At 40.5% G+C, this 22,015-nt stretch overlaps 1 protein-coding gene across 5 annotated transcripts in view; it reads right to left on the bottom strand.

The window, feature by feature from the left end:
* SPAG16 (sperm associated antigen 16) overlaps positions 1-22,015 on the bottom strand; it is a 723,462-nt gene that overhangs the window by 324,845 nt on the left and 376,602 nt on the right. For all 5 annotated transcript variants that reach the window (XM_043505701.1, XM_043505700.1, XM_038422547.2 and 2 more), the window contains one exon: positions 2,554-2,697. In XM_043505701.1, the coding sequence (XP_043361636.1) occupies positions 2,554-2,697 (144 nt within the window). The remainder of the gene's footprint in view (positions 1-2,553; positions 2,698-22,015) is intronic.

Below are 22,015 nucleotides of genomic sequence, written 5' to 3'. Positions count from 1 at the left end.
ATGACTAGGTGATTATGGAAGCGGCTGAACAGCCCTGTTTCTCTGGAATGTATGTCTTTCCTGGGCATTTGGTGGATCAATTTTAGAGTTATAAGAATGTGGTTTGTCTTTATGAAATACTTATAGGATGCTGCATGTATTAATCTTACTTATAACATCTATGTCCCATGTTATAAGGTTTTTAAGTGTTTTCTCTGTAACTATAAAAATGTTTGCTAAGACTGTAAACATCCACAGTCAGGAAAGAAGTACTATGAAGTGTGAAATCCTAGTTATGAATCCCTCTTATGAAAAGGAAACCTAAGTTTTAACAGAATTGAGCCTTTAAAAATGTAAAAGAGCTTTGTTTTTAATCTCTTATAAAGATAGATTATTATTCATTTGTATTATAGAACCAGCCAGGTTAGGCCCCATTGTGCTAGGCATTGTCTAATATTATTATAAGAGACAGTGCCTTTACTGAAGACTTTAAAATCTTAATAGACAAGACAGACAAGGGTGGAGAAAGTAGGTATTATCCCCATGTTACAGGTGGGGAACCAAAGCAAAGAGCAATTAAATTACATGCCTAAAGTCACACAGGAAGTTAGTGGATGAATAGGGAATTGAACCCTGGTCTTTGAATCCCCACTGAGTAGCCTACCTACAGGAATACCCTTCCTCTCAACCCCCTCTGTGAATAAACCATTTATTCATGCAAATAAAAATTAAACTAATGAATCTCTACATTTTAATCGTGACACCATGTACAAGAACTTTCCACTTACATCTTGTTAATTCACATCTAACACATCTGATGTGTAGAAGCCCTAAACTGAAAAAAAAGACTGATTAAATGTATTCTGTCCCATTATATTTATTTCATCCATTAACAGCAGCATTTCTTTTACTCTTTATATAGCATTCAACCAGACTAAATTCATATTGCAAGTGAATAATGATGTACCTCGCTCATTTTAAATTTCAATAATTGAATGAGAAACTCGGAGGCCTATTGAAAGGAATGTCTGCTGGTCAAAGACTAATGAGATTTTTTTTTCTTTTTTGAATCTGAGTCATCGGTGTCATGGTAACAACTCATTATCAAAATCTGATTAGTATGCCCAGCAGCCTTATAAGTGATAGCATGCTCTTCTAATTGTATTTTCTGTTCTCAGGGAGAAGTTTTATGTTCATAAGAGGTGAGAGGATGGCAGTGTTCTGTTTATCTATAAGTTTGATATGGAATGTACTGCAGGTTCCTATGTTCAATGCAACCTGAGCTGCCATTCATTGAAGAAAAAAAAAAGTCTTCTGTAGTATTTAGGGAAATGGAAGACCCAACTTCCCATTCTTCCTCCATTCCCTTGCCTCCCCCACATACATTTTTAATTCATTCAAATATCAGAGCGATGCCCCTTTGATACACCGTACTGCCTCTAAGTATTAGGAGGGTATTCTGAAACAAAGGCACCATATTTAGGGTCCGAACCTACAATACTTGTGCACCTGAAACTCCCAGTTAAGGAAAGGGAAATTTTGGGTACATAAGGAAATGCAGGATCAAGTCTGCAACTTTCCATCTTACTCAATAATATCCCATTTCAGGAAAGCACACAAGCACATATGCAAGTCCCACTGAAAAAAATGGTACAAGCTGAAAATTAAGCACATACTTAAGTTCTCTCACAAATTGGGATGCATTCCTGCTACATTTTTTTTAAGATTCAATTAACATATGAGAAGCCAACAGAAGCTTTGAAATTAAAAAGATTTTTTTAAATTACTTCTGAAGAACAGCAAAGATAGTGCCTCGCAATGAAAAAAAAATGCAGATTGGAGGCTTAATAAGGCTTTAAGTTAAAATTTGGGCTGCGGAGTCAAACAGATATTCACTATGTAAAATACAAAGAGCTCTAACTACAACTGCAAGCCATGGTTTACAACATAAATCATTTTGCGAAATCATTTTACTGCATTCATCTCCAATCTCAGGAGATGAAAAGCTAAGTTTTCCAGAGTACAATTAAATTACATTTTTCTACAGAATAACCATTAACTCTAAATATTTTTGGACTATTCAGTAGTTTATGACTGTTTCCTGTTCTGAACATTACTTTGTCTGCAAAATCATTTGACTTTCTATAAAGGGGTTGGGGGAAGCCCACACACCTATTCCTTTGGGAAATTTAAATATTTTAAAAAAGATCCACAAAAATTATTAATACAAGGAAGTCAACTGTCCTATACAACTAAAGAACACGTAATGTTTGTCATGGTGCAGAGACACATAGAGAATGAACACAGCTAGACTTAAAAAGCTCAGTACTATTTGTTCGATGCACCGGCATGTGCACCAAGTTTGGGGCGTACAAAATATCCAGAGCAATCAATCTTAAGTCAACACAGTGAAAGCCAAAGGAACGTTTATTTACATGTTTGGAAATTCAGCAGAGAGCACAGGGTTACATGGAGAATAGAAAGTCATCAAAGCAAGCCACCGAGGGACGAAAAGGCAAACAAGCGGTTCCCCAGAAGGGATTAGCGCTGGTTGAGGGTACTGTTTGTACTAACCTTGGATGGAAGCAGCAGCCAGAAAGCCAATCAGTGTGGCCTTCGCCTGTCATAATGATGTTCCCATTAGGAAAGGCCCACATCTTCCAGAGGTGGTCATCACTTGCAGTTACCACAATGTCTTTTCGAGGATGCAAAGCCAAACTACAGAAGAAAAGAAAGACATACAAGAATTTGATTCAATTTAATCTTATTATATGAAATCTAAAGCAACATGATTTGACTTTAGCAATAACAAGGTCTACATTACTATGATTTTGGATGGTGTGTGCAATATTTATGCTCCCAAAAGTTATAAGATACACAAATCCTTTATCTACTACAGGCCTGATCCTGCTTCTATTCAAGTAAATAGCAAAACTCCAATTGATTTCAGTGGAATCAATACCAGGTTCAAACTCTTAAGGCCCCTATTCAATAAACACGTGCTTAAGTGCTTTCCTGAATTGATCCCCTAAATGAGTGCAATACATAATTTAAAAATATACATTATGAACCAACAAAAGCTATGTGAGTCACTAACACTATTCCAGAAATAATACCCTCCTGACACATTAGCCTGTAGGGCCTTCTCAAGAGAGATGGGTTACAGGAGATCAGACTCTGTGCGAGTGTACTATGTCCATGAGCTTAAGATCTCCTCAGCACATTACTGAAATTTGAATTACACAACAGTAGCTCTGGTTTATTGTTAATACTTCAACGACTACTAGACTAAGTTAAGTAAATTCATTTCAGTTCTACTCTCTGGTTGTTCTACAGGTTTTCCTTTTGTGTAATGAAGTAATGAGAACAAAATGGCTAAGACATTATGCATCTATTATAACTCTTAACTGAAAATTCCTTCCAACACAGTTTATTTTTGGTTTGGACATTGTGCACCTACAAAAGAAAATGTGAACCTGTGACAATGAAGATTACCAAATTCTTTTTATTTTGGCTTAACTGTTTGACTTAAATCAGTATAGTGATTTATTACTTACTGAACATCAACACTGTGCTTGGTCCTATGTCCAAGAAGGACATAGACTCACGGAACAAATGGCTTAAATAGACCAACAATATAGTTCAAAATCAAAATGCAATGAGGGATGAGAAACTATTTTTTTTAGAGAGATGAGAGAGATAACATAAATATCTCAACATTAGAGTTGATCTAATGGTAGGTTGCACAGAAGAAGTGTTTTAAGGTGGGATCAGAATGGAGAGAATGGATACCTAGTAGCCAAATAGAAGAGAGTTTGACTCATAAGAAGTACATAAATGTTACACCAGAAAAATCTCTTGTTCCGATAGCCTCTTTCTTCTACACATAAATAATCTATTAATAATTATTCCACAGTTTCACAGACCAGCATTCTCTCCTCTAGTAGGCTAAGAATGTAACACTTCTTCAAATCTATCATAAAAACTCACTTTTTCCAGTTAGCTTTCCATCAAGAAATACCCACATATGCTCTCCTATCTCAAAGCACTAACTCATAGTACAGAAATATCTTCAGTTTCCAGGGATTTAACAATTAGACACTTATTTGGACAAGGATTCTGAATCAAAGGAGGAGGAGATCTTGGCGCTCTTGGACAAAGAGGAGGATTTTGCCCTCCCATTTACTGGGGGAGGAGAGAGAGGAAATGATATTATTCACATTCTACAGTGATGAATATAGAATAATTACATAAATTAGATCGGTCAGAATTTGGTCTGCAGCTGTGGAGGGAGTAGAAGGAAATGTCACAAGAAAAGAAAGATCTCCAGCCTATTACAAGGCAAAGGAGAGGCGTAATTGGTATGGGTCAACCTGCCTCAACCCAGAATTCTCACTGATATAGGAGTCTCCCAGAACACAGGAAAATCTGTGATAACATGACTGTGTCTGAGGCCTTGCAAGGAAAGTAGTATTATTGCAAAAATGGGGGTGAGGCAACCAGGAAGGAGGCCCAGGACTACAAAGGAGGGTTCAGAATAACACCAGTCATAAAGGGGAGTCCATGGAGATCAAAGATAGAGGGGTCCACGAGGGCCTTCTCACCCTCGGAAGACGACATGGCAGTGTCCACCACAATGGAATTGTACAGGCATAAAGCTAACACCATTTAATTAACAGGAGGCTAGGTGACATCACCACCACTGAGCTGCTTCTCAAAATGGGAAGCACATTCATCCAAAAAAAGAGTGCCATACACCAATGAGTGCCCTTGTCTTCATTTTTGGCAACCTGGCATTGAATTGGATCTTGGTTCATCTTTGTACACACCGTCTAATTATTTCCAGCACAGAAGACTCTGGGTGGATTGGGGTGAAAATTAATAACAGGACGTGTGTTATATGAACATTCATTTTCTCCTCCTCTTTTTGTGTTTATGTGTGCATGTGGTGGGAGGAAGGGACATAGCTAGCAATAGGAGAACTCTCAGACATTTGCTGCTGTCAAGTTGTCGAAACAGGTATATTTATATACCCATTTCAACAACAGAAATCATTTAAATATCTTCATCACTTGCAGTGGCAGATATGTAGTGCTTGCAGTAATTTGCTTTAAAAACATTCATGTATTGTATTAATGTACCTTGACTAAACAGCAAACAAACATACAGTATCTTAAGGTGTAGGCAGAAGGCAATTTCAATGTAAAATATATACTACATAAAAAGCTACATTAAAATAACATTTTTAAGGTTGTGATGTCAAGCACTCAACAGTTAGGAAATGCCAGAATTAAGGTTGCCTGAGCAACCTTAATTTGGCCCCCTTTGTGCATATTCTGATCACAAACTATTATATTCACAGAACCCTGGCCTCATTCAGTGCCCAGGATGGATGGAAGTCAGTGAAGAGATAGTTAATGTTGTAAAAATATTAATGAATTTATCTTCACTATACCTCTCCAAAGTATATTTTGTCCCCATTGCACAAACAGAGGAAACTGAGACACAGAAGGATTAAAGACAAAAGTTGCTTATTAATTTTTGGTGGCTTTATGAGACACCTACGGCCTGATTTTTCAGTGAACTTACATTTTTATAGCACTTGATATGTTCAAAGCACAGCTCTCACTGACTTCAACAGGAGCAGAGAGTGTTCGACACTTCTTCAGATCTGGGCCACGGTGCCTCAAGTTGGGCACTCAGAAAACAAGCAATACAAAATAGTGGCCAATTATGAAAAGTTTGGTTTAAGTAACTTGCCCAGCACCACATGAGAACCCTGTTGCAGAGTTAGGGATAAAATCCAATTCTCCAGGATGACATTCAACTGCATTAGCCATGAGACCATCCTCTGTCTTCCTGAAATCCCCTGCCTCTCTCACTATGTACTGCCAATTTCTGCCACAAATGAGGCAGGAATCCCTACAGAGAACAGCCTCATTTATGACAAATGATAAAACTGATTCATCCCCAGATCCAGTCCAGCCTGTTTACTGAAAGAGGCAGGGCTTCTGAGAGAAAATAGTAGGTGATCATGTAATTGAAGACGGTATTACAGTGCATACAAACAAAGGAGCTGAATTAAGGTGGCATAGGCAAGCTTAATACAGGCATTTCCTAACATTTGAGTGCTTGGCTACATCAACATTTTTAATATAGGTTTCTTGGGATGCTATTTCCTAAGTTTTTACAAATAAACTGAAGTCAGAAAGTCCATCATGTGGGGCCACATTGTGTTCCCATATGGGACATCAGTAGGACAGGGACTTTTAGATCCACAGCCCAGTCCTCTATCATTTGAGTAATGGAGTCACTGAGAGAAGTGGTGAGTAGTCATTCTCTGTAGAACACTCACTAGATGGATAGGGAATACATCTTTTGCCAGTGAGGTGTCACAGCTATTTGCTGACCACAAAGAAATATTAAGATTCAGGAATCCTGGATCCAGGTTCTGGAAGGAATTATTCTCTAGTGGTTATAAACTCTTCTATCCCTATCCCCATCACTCCTAGTTTCTATGTTCCTCTCAACGCCCCCATCACAGTTCTTCCTCCTGTAACCCCTCTCTTCTCCTCCACCCCTCTACATTTGAGACAGGCTTTTGCTCTAGCTCCACCTATGTGCCAGTATGGGAGAAAGTTTCTCTACTCAGCTCTGATGCCTTATATCTCAGTGGACCCTGGCATCTGGGAGGAGAAATTGCAGGGAAAGTGCTGCTCAGCCTCTGATGCCCCCAGGATGGTGCATGCTCAGTCATTCCGTGGGGATAGCACATGTGCAGACCAATTGATAAACAGGAGCTGTATGAGGAGGGAGCATGATTGTTGCAGATGGAATTTAGCTGCCGAACTCTAATAACCCTCTACTGAGCATGTGCAAACTGTAATTTTCAGAAGTTCATGATTTACCTGAATATGAATGGATTTTCACAAGGACAGGATCCTTGACACCAGGGCAACCCTTCTGACAAATTTTAAGTCCCTGGTCCAAAGCATGGAGACACTAGAGTTTCTCAATGAAACAACTGAAAGAATTTAACATGAGTAAAAACAGTATATTTTCCCATAATCTCATTCTCAGAAACTTAAAAAAAATCAGCCTGAGTTAGATAACTGGACATAAGAACATTAGAACGTCCATCCAGCCCAGTATCCCGTCTGCTGACAGTGGCCAATGCCAGCTGCCCCAGAGGGAGTGAACCTAACAGGTAATGATCAAGTGATCTCTCTTCTGCCATCCATCTCCACCCTCTGACAAACAGAGGATAGGGACATCATTCCTTACCCATCCTGGTTAATAGCCATTAATGGACTTAACCTCCATGAATTTATCCAGTTCTCTTTTAAATCCTCTTATAGTCCTAGCCTTCACAGCCTCCACAGGCAAGGAGTTCCACAGGTTGACTGTTCGCTGTGTGAAGAACAACTTCCTTTTATTTGTTTTAAACCTGCTACCCATTAATTTCATTTGGTGGTCCCTCTTTCTTATATTATGGGAACAAGTAAATAACTTTTCCTTATTCACTTTCTCCACACCATTCATGATTTTATAGACCTCTATCATATCCCCCCTTAGTCTCCTCTTTTCCAAGCTGAAAAGTCCAGTCTCTTTAATCTCTCCTCATATGGGACCCATTCCAAATCCCTAATCATTTTAGTTGCCCTTCTCTGAACCTTTACTAATGCCAGTATATCTTTTTTGAGATGAGACCAAATCTGTACGCAGTATTCAAGATGTGGGCATACCATGGATTTATATAAGGGCAATAAGATATTCTCCGTCTTATTCTCTATCCCTTTTTTAATGATTCCTTACATCCTGTTTGCTTTTTTCACTACCGCTGCACACTGTGTGGATGTCTTCAGAGAACTATCCATGATGACTCCAAGATCTCTTTCCTGATTAGTTGTAACTAAATTAGCCCTCATCATATTGTATTTATAGTTGGGGTTATTTTTTCCAATATACATTACTTTACATTTATCCACATGAAATTTCATTTGCCATTTTGTTGCCCAATTGCTTAGTTTTGTGAGATCTTTTTGAAGTTCTTCACAGTCTGCTTTGGTCTTAACTATCTTGAACAGTTTAGTATCATCTGCAAACTTTGCCACCTCACTGTTTATCCCTTTCTCCAGATCATTTATGAATAAGCTGAATAGGATTGGTCCGAGGATTGACCCTTGGGGAACACCCCTCTCCATTCTGAAAATTTACCATTTATTCCTACCCTTTGTTCCCTGTCTTTTAACCAGTCCTCAATCCATGAAAGGATCTTCCCTCTTATCCCATGACAACTTAATTTACATAAGGGCCTTTGGTGAGGGACTTTGTCAAAGGCTTTCTGGAAATCTAAGTACACTATGTCCACTGGTTTCAGAGTAGCAGCCGTGTTAGTCTGTATTCGCAAAAAGAAAAGGAGTACTTGTGGCACCTTAGAGACTAACAAATTTATTAGAGCATAAGCTTTCGTGAGCTACAGCTCACTTCATCGGATGCATTTGGTGTCCACTGGGTCCCCTTGTCCACATGTTTGTTGACCCCTTCAAATAACTGTAATAGATTAGTAAGACATGATTTCCCTTTACAGAAACCATGTTGACTTTTGCCCAACAATTTATATTCTTCTATGTGTCTGACAATTTTATTCTTTACTATTGTTTGAACTAATTTCCCGGTACTGACGTCAGTCTGTAATTGCCAGGATTACCTCTAGAGCCCTTTTTAAATATTGGCATTACATTAGCTATCTTCCAGTCATTGGGTACAGAAGCTGGTTTAAAGGATAGGTTACAAACCATAGTTAATAGTTCCGCAATTTTACATTTGAGTTCTTTCAGAACTCTTGGGAGAATGCCATCTGATCCCAGTGACTTGTTACTGTTAAGTTTCTCAATTAATCCCAAAACCTCCTTAGTGACACTTCAATCTGTGACAATTCCTCAGATTTGTCACCTACAAAAGATGGCTCAGGTCTCCCTAACATCCTCAACCGTGAAGACTGAAGCAAAGAATTCATTTAGTTTCTCTGTGATGACTTTATTGTCTGTAAGTGCTCCTTTTGTATCTCCATCGTCCTGGGGCCCTACTGGTTGTTTAGCAGGCTTCCTGCTTCTGATGTACTTAAAAAACATTTTGTTATTACCTTTTGAGTTTTTGGCTAGCTGTTCTTTCTGGCTTTTATCATTACATTTTTACACTTAATTTGGCAGTGTTTATGCTGCTTTCTATTTACCTCACTAGGATTTGACTTCCATTTTTTAAAAGATGCCTTTTTATCTCTCACTGCTTCTTATACATGGTTGTTAAGCCACAGTGGCTCTTTTTTAGTTCTTTTACTGTGTTTTTAAATTTGGGGTATACATTTAAGTTGGGCCTCTATTATGGTGTCTTTGAAAAGTGTCCATGCAGTTTGCAGGGATTTCACTTTAGTCACTGTACCTTTTAATTTCAGTTTAACTAACCTACTCGTTTTTGCATAGCTCCCCTTTCTGAAATTAAACAGTGGTGGGCTGTTGAGGTGTTCTTCCCACCACAGAAATGTTAATTTCAGCCTGAACAGTTACATCCTGGTGAAATCATGAACAGCTGAAATCAGGGTCTTATAATGAAAATTGTTAGGCAACATTAGCTTCACCTAACAGCTCCACCTATGATAATAAGATTATACTAGGAAAATAGTACTTCAGTTTGGCAACTGGATTCTGGAAAGTTTGTGCTACCAAACAAAGAAATATAGTTAGCATATCTGCCTGAAAAATATTTGCCACATATTGGTCAAACTATAGTAAGTCCTTTAATTATAAGCCCTTCTAAACAGCTCACTCAGCAAAACAAATCACCTTGTTTATTCACAAGATGGTAACTAAGCCCTCTTTGAAATTATCTGATTAAACCCGGGGAACTTGTTGGGGGCCTTTATGGCTACATCTTATGCTTGCTAGGAATTTCTAGGGATGGCCAGAAGACAAAGTCAGTAAGGGCCAAAACCAGCAAAAAGATTAAGTACAGTGCATTCTTAAGTACTAGGAACACTGGCAGTCCTGTTAAAGTCAGTGGAACTATTCACTTGTGCGTGTGTGTAAGAACTTTGCTGTGCTGCATCTTAAAAACCATGATTTTAGTGTTGCAGAGAGGAAGTTTTGGTCTATTCCCAAGTCTCTGAGGTCATTACTAACAAGCAGTGAGCTCTAACAAATCTAACCAATTACTATAGTTTCTAGTAGATAGAATAGCTTTGTTTGGATTGCATGTCTCCCTTCTCTGATGGAAGTAGCTTTTTGCACCCCAGTTGCAAAATTAGACATAGTCTAACTAGGCAGATGCCCATATATATAAGATCACCCCCAGGAACTCCTGTATGTGCATTTACTACTCAAAGTACAAACAGGGACAGTCAGAAGCGGAAACAAGCAGAGGGAGCAGACTGATGTGCTTTCATTGGAAAAGCTATTGAGAAGAACCATGACACATAACAGTCTGAGGCTGCTGAAAATGCAAAGGTTGGGCCGTGAGCTCCTTTTACTTCCTCCCGGAAGCACACAAGGCTGGGTGAGGTAAAGGTGAAAGAGGAGCCCATGTGACAATGAAAATCCCCCTGCTTGCTTCTTCAGCAATTGAGATGGACGAGAAGCAAAAGAGAAAGTCCTTACCCCCCAACTGCTACAGAGGAGAAGTTATTGTCCACATTCACCCCCCTCTGAGATTTAGCCTTATTGATCATTCAAAAACAAACCATCAGAAAAACCACCCCCTTAACAGCCCCTTAAACTGATGTTCCTCTCTTAAACTACTTCTCTCTACTACAGGCAGCTCATTCCACCTCCGTTATGTCTTGGTTGGAGCTAATTGGTTCTACCTGCCAGCTTACCTCAGCAGTAATTATTACCCTGACTTCTAACGCAGGGGTTTAGAACCTGAGCCTAGGATTATTTAGCCCCAAAATCCCTGCATTCCTACTCAGGGCCTCAAAGTCTGCCCTCTTGTTAGAAATGGGCGGGGGGGGGGGGGGAGGAGGGGAAAAATATGGAGTGAAAGCAAAATAAAAATAAAACAAAAAGTAAAGCAAAACCCATCAACCAGAAAATAAACAATAGACTAGGGCATAGGTAAAGCCCACAACGTTCAGATAAACAAATCAGATTATTTCATATTCCTATATGCTGGCCTATGTTTCAGGGTGGATCTCAATTATGAGGTTTTCAAAAAATATATATTCTATTGATACTGTTGGCCCTTTTTTTTATCCTTGTGAGTTAGAAATGGGGAAGAAGAAAAGGTGCAAAAAGATGGTTCTCTGTAGGGCACCAACATACCTACAGCCCTCTCCGCAGACCATCCAGCAATCCTTTGTAGACCACAATTCATCAACTATCCTAATCTTCCAAAGGCTTTCAATCCACTTCTGCAGAGATGAAAGGCTGAGCAATTAGCCTATGGAGATATCCAACCCAGCCCTCACCTATATCCTGCATGCAAAATCTTTAGTCTCAGCTGCATACTACTCATGGATTCACAATTTGTATGCACACTCATGAAGCTGCACTTCACTAATCTGCATTTTGTTAATCCATCTACATTATAACTCATGCAAATATGGCACCACACTCGACAAAATGGAATAGCGGAGTGCTACATTGCAATGCAGTTTTGTTATCAACACTACATGGTTATACAAAATATTCTATACATTAGAGTACATTATGAAATATTATCATTAATTGAAAATAAGCTAAAATTATATGAACAAAACTTTTATAGGTTTTTTGTTTGTTCACGTACCTGAAAATTAGCAAAATTCAGTAAATTGCAATGGACCCCCCAAGTACTAATGTGAAGTAGCTAGGTTTTACTGTATTTGATTTGATTATGAACAGAAATCTAGATTTCTTTAAATATTTTTCTTCTTAATAGCAAAAGCTGGTCCAATATATAATCAAATCTGAGAAAATGCCCTATTCAAAGGTATGATGCTTATGTTAAATATGCTGTAGGCCCTGATTCTACAAAGATTTATGCACATGGTTAACTTTATGCACTGAGAGTAGTTCCATTGACTCCACAGTGCAGAAAGTTAAGTGACTGCGTAAGTCTTTGCAGGACTGGATTCTTGCTTGATTTGGTGGGAGCAGGAAGTCTCCCCACAGATCCCACAGGTAATATGCAAATTATTTCCATTGTTGCATTCCAATCTATTGTGAACCTCAGCAACATAACTCTTTTGTCTAAATACTTATAAATAATAAATGTGTCATTATTTTAAGCATTATTTTACACTTTTTAGAAAGTCTTCACTGAAACATTCTTCGCTTTTGCTTATATAGCTTTTGCTTATTACTGATTGCCAAATTTTTCTTTGCTTTTAATTCAGATATTATGCATGTTCCAATGTAGCTGTGTAAGTATGCTCAGCAGAGTTTTTTTTCTTTCTTAGACCTGCCTTCAGTTGAGATGTCAGGAAGTTGACAGACTACCAGTTTACTTTAGAGAAAACCATTATATTTCCTTTGTGCTTGCAGCACCTGTGGACACTTACGTTTTTATTTAACCTTCATAGTTTAGACTGTGACAAAGCTGTGACTGCTATTATTTAAACAGATATATATTTTTAAACTATACCAAATTTAATCCAAATTTAGGCTAGCAGTTATTCGAACAAGCCCAGAAAAGTCTGTGTGAGAGTAAGTGCAAGGCAAGTATTTTGGTATAACTCAAGGATCATATATATATATATATATATATATATATATATATATATTCCTGATAGCCCTCGTAGAGAACAGAGAGTAGGCGGAGTCACTATTGAAAACTGTTCCTCTTCATAAGGCTATGAGATAAATTCACAGGTGACATTAATGATGATGTAAATTACATATCAGCAGATCGGTGTGCTGTAAGCAGGGCTGATTTGTACGTCCAAAGGAGAGCAGGGCAGAAGGAACAAACAGGAAGGTACAAGTTAAAGCCAGAGGTACAACTTATACCCTCTTGTTACTTCTACTTTCTGAGACACCTTACCCTTTGCCCTTGGTGTGAAGGCTATACCTGCTCACATGGATTTACCAACATGTAATTTATATTCCCCATGTAAATAAGCTATGATTGTAATCTTAACATCTGGCACATGATTTTCCTGTAGCCCCTTAGTTCTACTGATAGTTATCTGAGTAACAACAGTCAAAATTTCCTTTGTATCTCCACCACCTTGGACTAAACTGACAGTGCAGGAGACATGGGACCTTCACAGAAAGTAAAGAAGCTGCTTTGCACCCTTTGGAGGGCTCCCAGGTGAGGGTTAGATTGTGCCCATTAGACACAGCCCTGAGCAGAGGACAAAGTGCAGCTGCATCTTCCCTAGGGAAACTTGGGTAGAGATTGCCTCACAGGATCAGAATTCTCTGGTGCAGAAGTGATGTAGGCAGGTGAGCAGACTGCATCAATCCCCAGACCTTGCAAAGGTACAGCCTGTTTTCCTCAGTGCCCCATGCACCAATATGCAGGGGAGAGTGGAGCAATGGACCTATCTCCTCTCCACCATTTTGGGGCAATGTACACCATGGGGGGCCCTTAGAAGTAGTAGTCCCTACACTTCATTTAGCACAGGAACAGTGAATATTCTTGTCCTTGGTACAATCTGACCATATGCGAATTGCATGGATGTCCCTATGACTCTCTAAGGATTTACTGATGCTACCTACTTATTGTAAGATCATCACTTACACTGAAAGCTCTTTGAGGCAGGGATCATCTTTCTTCTGCATCAAACCTAATAACTGTTGATCCACCTTACTCTTCAGGGAAGGGGTTCTAACCCCAAAAAGGGGACAGAAAGTTGTCTTGTTGGCATACAGCTGTATACTCCAGGATGCCCAATAGGGCCATGACTGATAAGCATACAGATATTGGACTGGTTGCCACAAAGCAGGATACCAGAGTCCCTGTTCCTGTGAGACCCATGCCTTCCCCTTCTCTACTATTTTCCAATGGAGAAAATAGAGAGGAATACACCTCGAGTGCTCAGGCTACTCTTTCTGGTGAGCTAGAATACTCCTACCCCCTTCTCCCTCGGCTGGGGAAGTAGAAAGTACCAATGTCTCAACAGCTTTGTGATTCTGGTGACTGAAAGCCTTGTTAGCACTGCTGATATTGCATGAACCAGGAACTAGGACTATGGCACCAAGCCCACAGACAGGTCATTCAGTGCTGAATATACCACAAGCACTGAAATGGATGGTACTGAGGTGCTGGGTACCAATAACAGTGCTAAAGTGTCTGTGTTAGAGGAATCTGTGGTCTGCAGACTTACTGCAGGTTTCAGAGTAGCAGCCGTGTTAGTCTGTATTCGCAAAAAGAAAAGGAGTACTTGTGGCACCTTAGAGACTAACAAATTTATTAGAGCATAAGCTTTCGTGAGCTACAGCTCACTTCATCGGATGCTGTAGCTCACGAAAGCTTATGCTCTAATAAATTTGTTAGTCTCTAAGGTGCCACAAAGACTTACTGCAAATACTCTTTGTAGCCCAAACTGAGGCACCAAAGTGACCCACCTTAGGCCATTGGTTGCCTTTCAGCTGAGGGGCTTGAGATGAGTCTAACACATATTGACTCAAGTCTTCGTTCAGAGGTTCTCAGAGAAGGAGATCTATGTCTTGTGTCACCTGTGGAGTGATGCTCCTTCCTAACCCTTCTTGAAAAAGTCAATATTGGATCAAATTTGACCACTAGAGTCTTAGATGTCTCAACCCCAGAGTTTGGGGTGGAATCATGGCTTGCCCTTCACCTAAATAAAAAGAACCCTTCACCTAAATAAAATCATTGAGTGCTATCATTGAGTGGCTTAGAAATATCACAGAAGAGGCATATCTTAAAACCTGGAGATTTAACTTTCATGCAGACAATTCAAACCCTGGGGTGCTGTGGAGCTCCAACTTTCTATGACTAAATTTTCTTTCTTTTTAAAGCCAATGGGCAAAATAAAAAGTTAACAACTATGATTACTAATCATTACCACTAACTGCAATAGGGTCACAGAGAAGAAGGCAGATACTGCCGGAGTACCATCTGACAGCCACATGCAGTAGGAAGAAACTGAGGGACGACTGGGCTCCCTCCATCCTTTATGCCCTTGGGTAGGGGGCAGGAGGACATCGAGGACACAGGTGCAGCCCCAACAGACACTGCTGGCCAAAGGAAACCAATCTCTCATATATGGAGTGCATGCACACCAAGAGTGGAATTCTTTTGGACAATCACATGAAGGACTACGTGATTGGCCATTATTTGGGGAAACTCCTTCAGGCCTTGTGATTTTATTGCATTTGTTTTACAGTATTTGGAAAGTGAGTTTTTAACATTAGATATTTATTTTTGCTGGTTGTAGGCATCACAAAGGGAGAAAGAGAAAAGAAACAAAAAGCCTTCAAAGTACTCGAAAACACCCAGAATACTCAAAAACCCAGATTTACAGTTGTTTAGGGAAATCAGAAATGGCCCTCAGGATGCCTTTTATTCTGTAACATACACAGCAAGAGAGGACAAAGGAATATGAATAAATAAGAGATTTCTCTATTTGGGGCCATAACTGAAGCTGGGAATAATGAAATATTAAATACCACTAGTATTTCCATAAATATGAGAGATGGATTTTGTGAATATTGATAATAAAGGATAATCGTCCTCCCCAAAACAAATAAACAAAAACTCATCTATCCACAAAAGCCCTGCCATTTATCAAGCATGGTAAACCACTATGGGACATTCAGGGTCACTAAGTTCACTGACTATTCCTAAATCCTTTAATGTAAAATATATCTTGTTCTAGTTGTATGAGAGGGTCCCCATGAATAATTGAAATATCAGACTATAAAAAAAAAGAGTAAAGTTGAGCCATTCTGCTCTGATACCTGAATTGTTAGTAAGGGTATCTCTAATTCAGAATTAATCCAAGGAGCATTCTTCACAACTATATTGCCTTACAAAGGATTGCACCTTTCTTTTCAACATCAATTTATCTCCCTTCTATTCGTTGTTGGTTGCATGAAAAATGCTAAGTCATTGTGGAAGGGATAGCTCAATGGTTTGAGCATTGGCCTGCTTAAACCCAGGGTTGTGAGTTCAATCCTTGAGGGGGCCATTTAGGGATCTGGGGCCAAAAAAAATTTGGAGATTGGTCCTGCTTTGAGCAGGGGGTTAGATTACATGACCTCCTGAGGTCCCTTCCAAATCTGATATTTTAAGGATGTAGGAAATTTTATTTATCAGAGTTAATTACACTTTAATTCAAGATTCCTCTTCCATTTTATTGGACGTTTTGTCCCACATAAGGATTTTGCCAAGTTAAGAACTGTGCTATGTACTATTATGTCTATATACTTACTATAAATCACTCCTGGAATACAATTTGAAAAAAAAGATAATTCAACACAAAAATGTCAGAAACCATCTGTATATATCCTTCTTCAAATATCCCCCATTTCCACACAGTCACAATGGAATAGACCAATGTTACCTAAGCTACTCATGCCAGACGCATGCTATTCTGTTCAGAATATATCCATCAGTCTCCTTGTCTGAAGATCTCTGAGCATTTTACAGTTGAGATTGTAAATCATTCTTTGGTTTCTGGCTGATCACTCAAAGTCTTAGAGGAAGGTGATCTGTGCTGTTGAATTACCTACAACTACAGGATATATCTTAAAGTTATACCAAAATGGAAAATAACTATATCTTAACCACAATAACCATATATATTTCTGTTATTTCATATTTTAATGATTTATTATAATGTTATGAGGTTCCATGTTCTCCTGTTCATGTCTCACTTTACATATGGTCAATTGGATTTTCAGGGCCAAATTCAGTTGTGAGCTTCAGAAAATCTAAACTACTGTAACATAGGTCTTGTCTACACTAACATGTAGTTGTGGCAACCTGGGGTGTAAATCTGCCCCACACTACTCTGCCATGCACTAACTGTCAGTATGGCCCCTGCTAATGAGCATTAACAGTTCACCAGCAGGGTCTATACAGACAGTCCATGACCCCCATGTGCCTACCTGTTATGATAAAGTCTTTAATTCCTTGACCACATACCACTTTTTTCCACAGGACTCCTACCTCATTCAGTGCACAGGTCCCATAATGTCTTGGATATGTAGGTGTGTGGGTCCGTGCATTCATAGATTCATAGATACTAAGGTCAGAAGGGACCATTCTGATCATCTAGTCCGACCTCCTGCACAACGCAGGCCACAGAATCTCACCCACCCACTCCTATGAAAAACCTCACCTATGTCTGAGCATTCACAGGATCCTCATGCAATGAACCAAGTTCCTCACAACTATTGATGGATTTATATTTTAAACTGCAAATGCGAAGGTTACTCAACCAGTGCAGTAACTGAGGTTCTTCAAGATGGTTGTCCCTGTGGGTGCTCCACTTGGGTACTGCTCTATAGTCATCTACTCAGTGGAAAGGAGGGGCTTTCCAGTTGCAGCCATGGCAGATGATAAAACCATAAGTCCAAAGCCTCCGAGGTTGGCTGTAGAGTGCGGATCTTGCTCTTCACATCAAGTAATACTTCCCCTGGCTTTTTTTGTGTGTAGGCATGTGTGACGTTGCACTCCATATGATGTTATGAAAATATGCTAATGCATGTGAATATAATGTAACTGGAATATGGAATATACAAGGTCTTTTGTAAGGTATCATTACAATGTTTATAATCTACTGAGTGTGTTCATCCTATTTGTATGAATGTATCATTCTTGTATCGGAAACTAGGAATATAAAATATAACTCTGAGGTCCTATCATACTTATGCAAAGTGTGGACCATTAATGGTGGTTTAGAATCTTGATGGCTCCCATCAACTATGACAATTGACTGTAGATGGCTCTGTTTACTTTCAAGCCTTCCTGTGAGTCAGGCTTGGAAGAATGAAAGCTTGGACTCTCACAGGACATGTGACCAAGTCACCTGGTACTGGAATCCATCTTAAACTGGTGCTTTTTCATTTAGAAGGAGGGGTAGGGACCCAGAGAGCCAAAAGATTCCCGCCTTGTGTCAAAGCTATAAAGGGGTGGAAAAGAACAAAGGAGGTTCCAGTCATGAGAAATCCCCTAGTTACCACCTGAGCTGGAGCTAACAAGAACTGTACCGGGGAAAGGATTGGGCCCAAACTAGGATGGAGTCTAGTCTGTGAAATAAGCTTATTGGAACATCTCTGAGGGTGAGATTTTAGCTGTAAACAGTTTCTTAATGTATTAGGCTTAGATTTGCATGTTTTGTTTTATTTTGCTTGGTAACTTACTTTGGTCTGTCTGTTATTACTTGGAACCACTTAATTCTTACTTGTTATAGTTAATAAAATCACTTGTGTTTATTAATTAACCCAGAGTAAGTAATTAATACCTGGGAGAGCAAACAGCTGTGCATATCTCTTGATCAGTGTTATAGAGGGTGTACAATTTATGAGTTTACCCTGTATAAGCTTTATACAGAGTAAAACTTACGTATTTGGGGTTTAGGCTCCCAGAAAGACTGAATACTGGGCACTGGGAAAGTCCCTGTAAACTGAAAAACCCCTAGGCTAAGTGAATCTTAGTTTTTGTGAACTGCAGGGGGGCATGGCCCAACCTCTTGGTCTGTGCTGTAGCCGGCTGGAGTGTCTAGCAGGGGAGTTGGTTCTCAGTGGTATCCCAGCACATCTAGTGACAGTTTTGAAATCCCATTGGGAGCTGGGTGTCTGGATGCTGGAAACAGGAGCACTTGCTGAGTGGTGTTCAGTTAAAGTCTGCAGCTTTGGGGGACGTGGTTCATACCTGGGTCTGTGTTTGCAGCAGGCTAACCTGTCTAGCTCAATAAGGCAGGGTTCTGTGGTCCAAAGCTGACAGGGAAAGCAGGCTCAGAGGTAGTTTCAGCACGTCAGGTAACAGTCCCAAGGGCGTCTCTGTGACTGAACCCATCACAGCGTGTATATGCCTAAGGATCTCAGAGTCACCTTGGAGTCTTTCAACCTGTGAATGGACTGGTTTTGTTTGTGAACAGCTTGGGGCCTTCAAATGGGAGATCCTTGATACTAAATTGTACATTTTTGGGAAACCCCAAGAGGTGGAGCCAGGAAGCTCAATGCATGATTGTGGCCATGGCAATGGAACATACCAGCATGTCTGCAAAGTCCAGTGAGGCTTGTAAAGCTGTGAAAGCTAGGAGTTAGCCCTTGGATATAATTACTTTAAAATGTTCCTTTTTGTCCTCAGATTTTTGAGTAATAGGAGTGATTGCATTTGGCCTTAACGCTTCATAGTTTGGGATCCTGAACTGAAGGGTTGCTGAGGAGTAAGCTTTATGTCCAAAAAGATTCAATCTCTTCCAGTCCCTTTCATATAGAATCATAGAATCATAGAATATCAGGGTGGGAAGGGACCTCAGGAGGTCATCTAGTCCAACCCCCTGCTCAAAGCAGGACCAATCCCCAACTAAATCATCCCAGCCAGGGCTTTCTCAAGCTGGACCTTAAAAACCTCTAAAGAAGGAGATTCCACCACCTCCTTAGGTAACCCATTCCAGTGCTTCACCACCCTCCTACTGAAATAGTTTTTCCTAATATCCAACCTAAACCTCCCCCACTGCAACTTGAGACCATTACTCCTTGTTCTGTCATCTGGTACCAATGAGAACAGTCTAGATCCATCTTCTTTGGAATCCCCTTTCAGGTAGTTGAAAGCAGCTATCAAATCCCCCCTCATTCTTCTTTTCTGCAGACTAAATAAGCCCATTTCCCTCAGCCTCTCCTCATAAGTTATGTGCTCCAGCCCCCTAATCATTTTTGTTGCCCTCCGCTGGACTCCTTCCAAATTTTCCACATCCTTTTTGTAGTGTGGGGCCCAAAACTGGACACAGTACTCCAGATGAGGCCTCAGCAATGATGAATAGATGGGAATGATCACGTCCCTCAATCTGCTGGCAATGCTTCTACTTATACAGACCAAAATGCCATTCACCTTCTTGGCAACAAGGGCACACTGTTGACTCATATCCAGCTTCTCGTCCACTGTAACTCCTAGGTCCTTTTCTGCAGAACTGCTGCCTAGCCACTCGGTCCCTAGTCTGTAGCAGTGCATGGAATTCTTCCGTCCTAAGTGCAGGACTCTGCATTTGTCTTTGTTGAACCTCATCAGATTTCTTTTGGCCCAAGCCTCTAATTTGTCTAGGTCCCTCTGTATCCTATCCCTACCCTCCAGTGTATCTACCACTCCTTCCACTTTAGTGTCATCTGCAAACTTGCTGAGGGTGCAATCCATGCCATCCTCCATATCATTAATGGGGTGGATCTGTAGTGCTGTTATATGACCCGCTCTTCATGGCCTCTGCCACCAGAGAGTTTTGTGTAGGATGTGAGAATAAAATTCTGTTCCCTTGGAAGGCACGTAGTATTTTTTATCCGCTCTTTTGCAGTAGGATGGAATTGTTGCCGGGGTCTGCCAGATGGTCTTGGCTGAGTCCATGACAGCCTCAGTTACTGGGAGGGAAATCTTGGAAGGGATCGAAGTCTGGAGGATATCCAAAAACTTATTTTGGCATACCACAACTTCATCCAGCAGCATCTTCGATGAATCTGCAATCCTTTTAAATGTTTTTTGGAATTGTTTAAAGTCATCCCGTCATGGCTGGTGGTGAAATGATGGCTTCATCTGGACAGCAGGATGAAAAATTGGCAGCTTGGGTGACTTCCTGGTCTGAAGTCTCTTCCAGTTCCTCAATTGCCTCTTCCTGGGGCTCAGAGGGTTCAGGTACTGAAGGTGATGGAGAATGCCTCGACCTCTCTCTATGTGGACTGGGAGGCTTAGGGTAGTGTTGACAGTACACTCTCCATGGTCCCAGTAGGGCAACTGTGGTGGGAATGGCATTGGTGGTGGCATCAATAGTTTCTGTACCATCCATGAGTTTCAGGTCTGGGGCGGGACTCATGTTGGTCTAGTGGACCTGGTATAGTGGTTGTCTGGATAGGTGAGGAATGACAGGAGGAATAGATTTCCCCTTCATCATCATTATCCTCCGTGCTGGATAAAGGAGGAGCTGATCTGGGTGGTGTTGCAAGTTGACGTGGTACTGAGCATGCAGGAGTAACAGTACCAAGGTGCTGATGAGACTAGAAGGTCTTTATACCGGTGAAATTGCTGTGCTACTGGGAGCATTGGTACAGAGATGGATGTTGTCAGTGGTACTGATGGCTTTACTGCAGTTGTTGGTATCAAGGGTTGTGCGCTTTGCACCGTGGAGGCAGGAGGTGGTGCCACAGACTGTAGTGCTGCCAAGTTGCTTGGTGCTGCATGTTTGAGTAATTCTGGTGGTATCAAGGCAGGGTTTCCATTTTATGCCTTTGTCTGAGCCTGCCTGCTTAGGGTTTTTGGCTTGCATGGTACCCACAGTACCGGATGATTCCACTGCCTCAGAGGTAGATGGTCTCTGTGGCATCTGTACTGATGGGATCTGATGGGTCGGGGAACACGTCTTCTTGACAGTTCCTGAGGAGAGGAGTTTGGAGCCTGTTTTTTGCTGCCTTTGTGGAAGAGTGCTCCTTCCTCTGAGAGGGTGGAGGGGAACCTCTGTCAGATGCCACAATTGGAGACCAGTGCTCAGGAGGGGTCTGTCACCCCGGATCAGATGCCAGATGCAGAGACTTCATCATGAGGAGTTTTAGCTGTAGGTCCCTCACTTTCCTGGAGTGGGCCTTCAGATTATGGCAGTGTGAGCTCTTTAATGGGATGTGTGTCTCGCTGAGGCATTGGACACAATGCGAATGTCTGTCAGAAACTGGGATTGATAACTAGTAAGGCAACATTTAAAACCCAGGGAGCCAGGCATGCCTCTTTGAATAGGATTTCTCCCATGAGGGATGGTAACTATACTACACTAAAGGGTATACTTATAACTGATTGTTAAATTCCTAATGGAAGGGACAAAAATGTTATTTTATTTTTTTAAATGGGGAAGAGATAGGGTAGTTAAATATTAACTAACTAAATAGCTGGG

This window comes from Dermochelys coriacea, chromosome 11 (genome assembly GCF_009764565.3).
Source record: "Dermochelys coriacea isolate rDerCor1 chromosome 11, rDerCor1.pri.v4, whole genome shotgun sequence".
Lineage (NCBI taxonomy): Eukaryota > Metazoa > Chordata > Testudines > Dermochelyidae > Dermochelys > Dermochelys coriacea.
The sequence above is the reverse complement of the archived record's forward strand: the minus strand, read 5'-3'. Positions and strand labels throughout refer to the sequence as shown.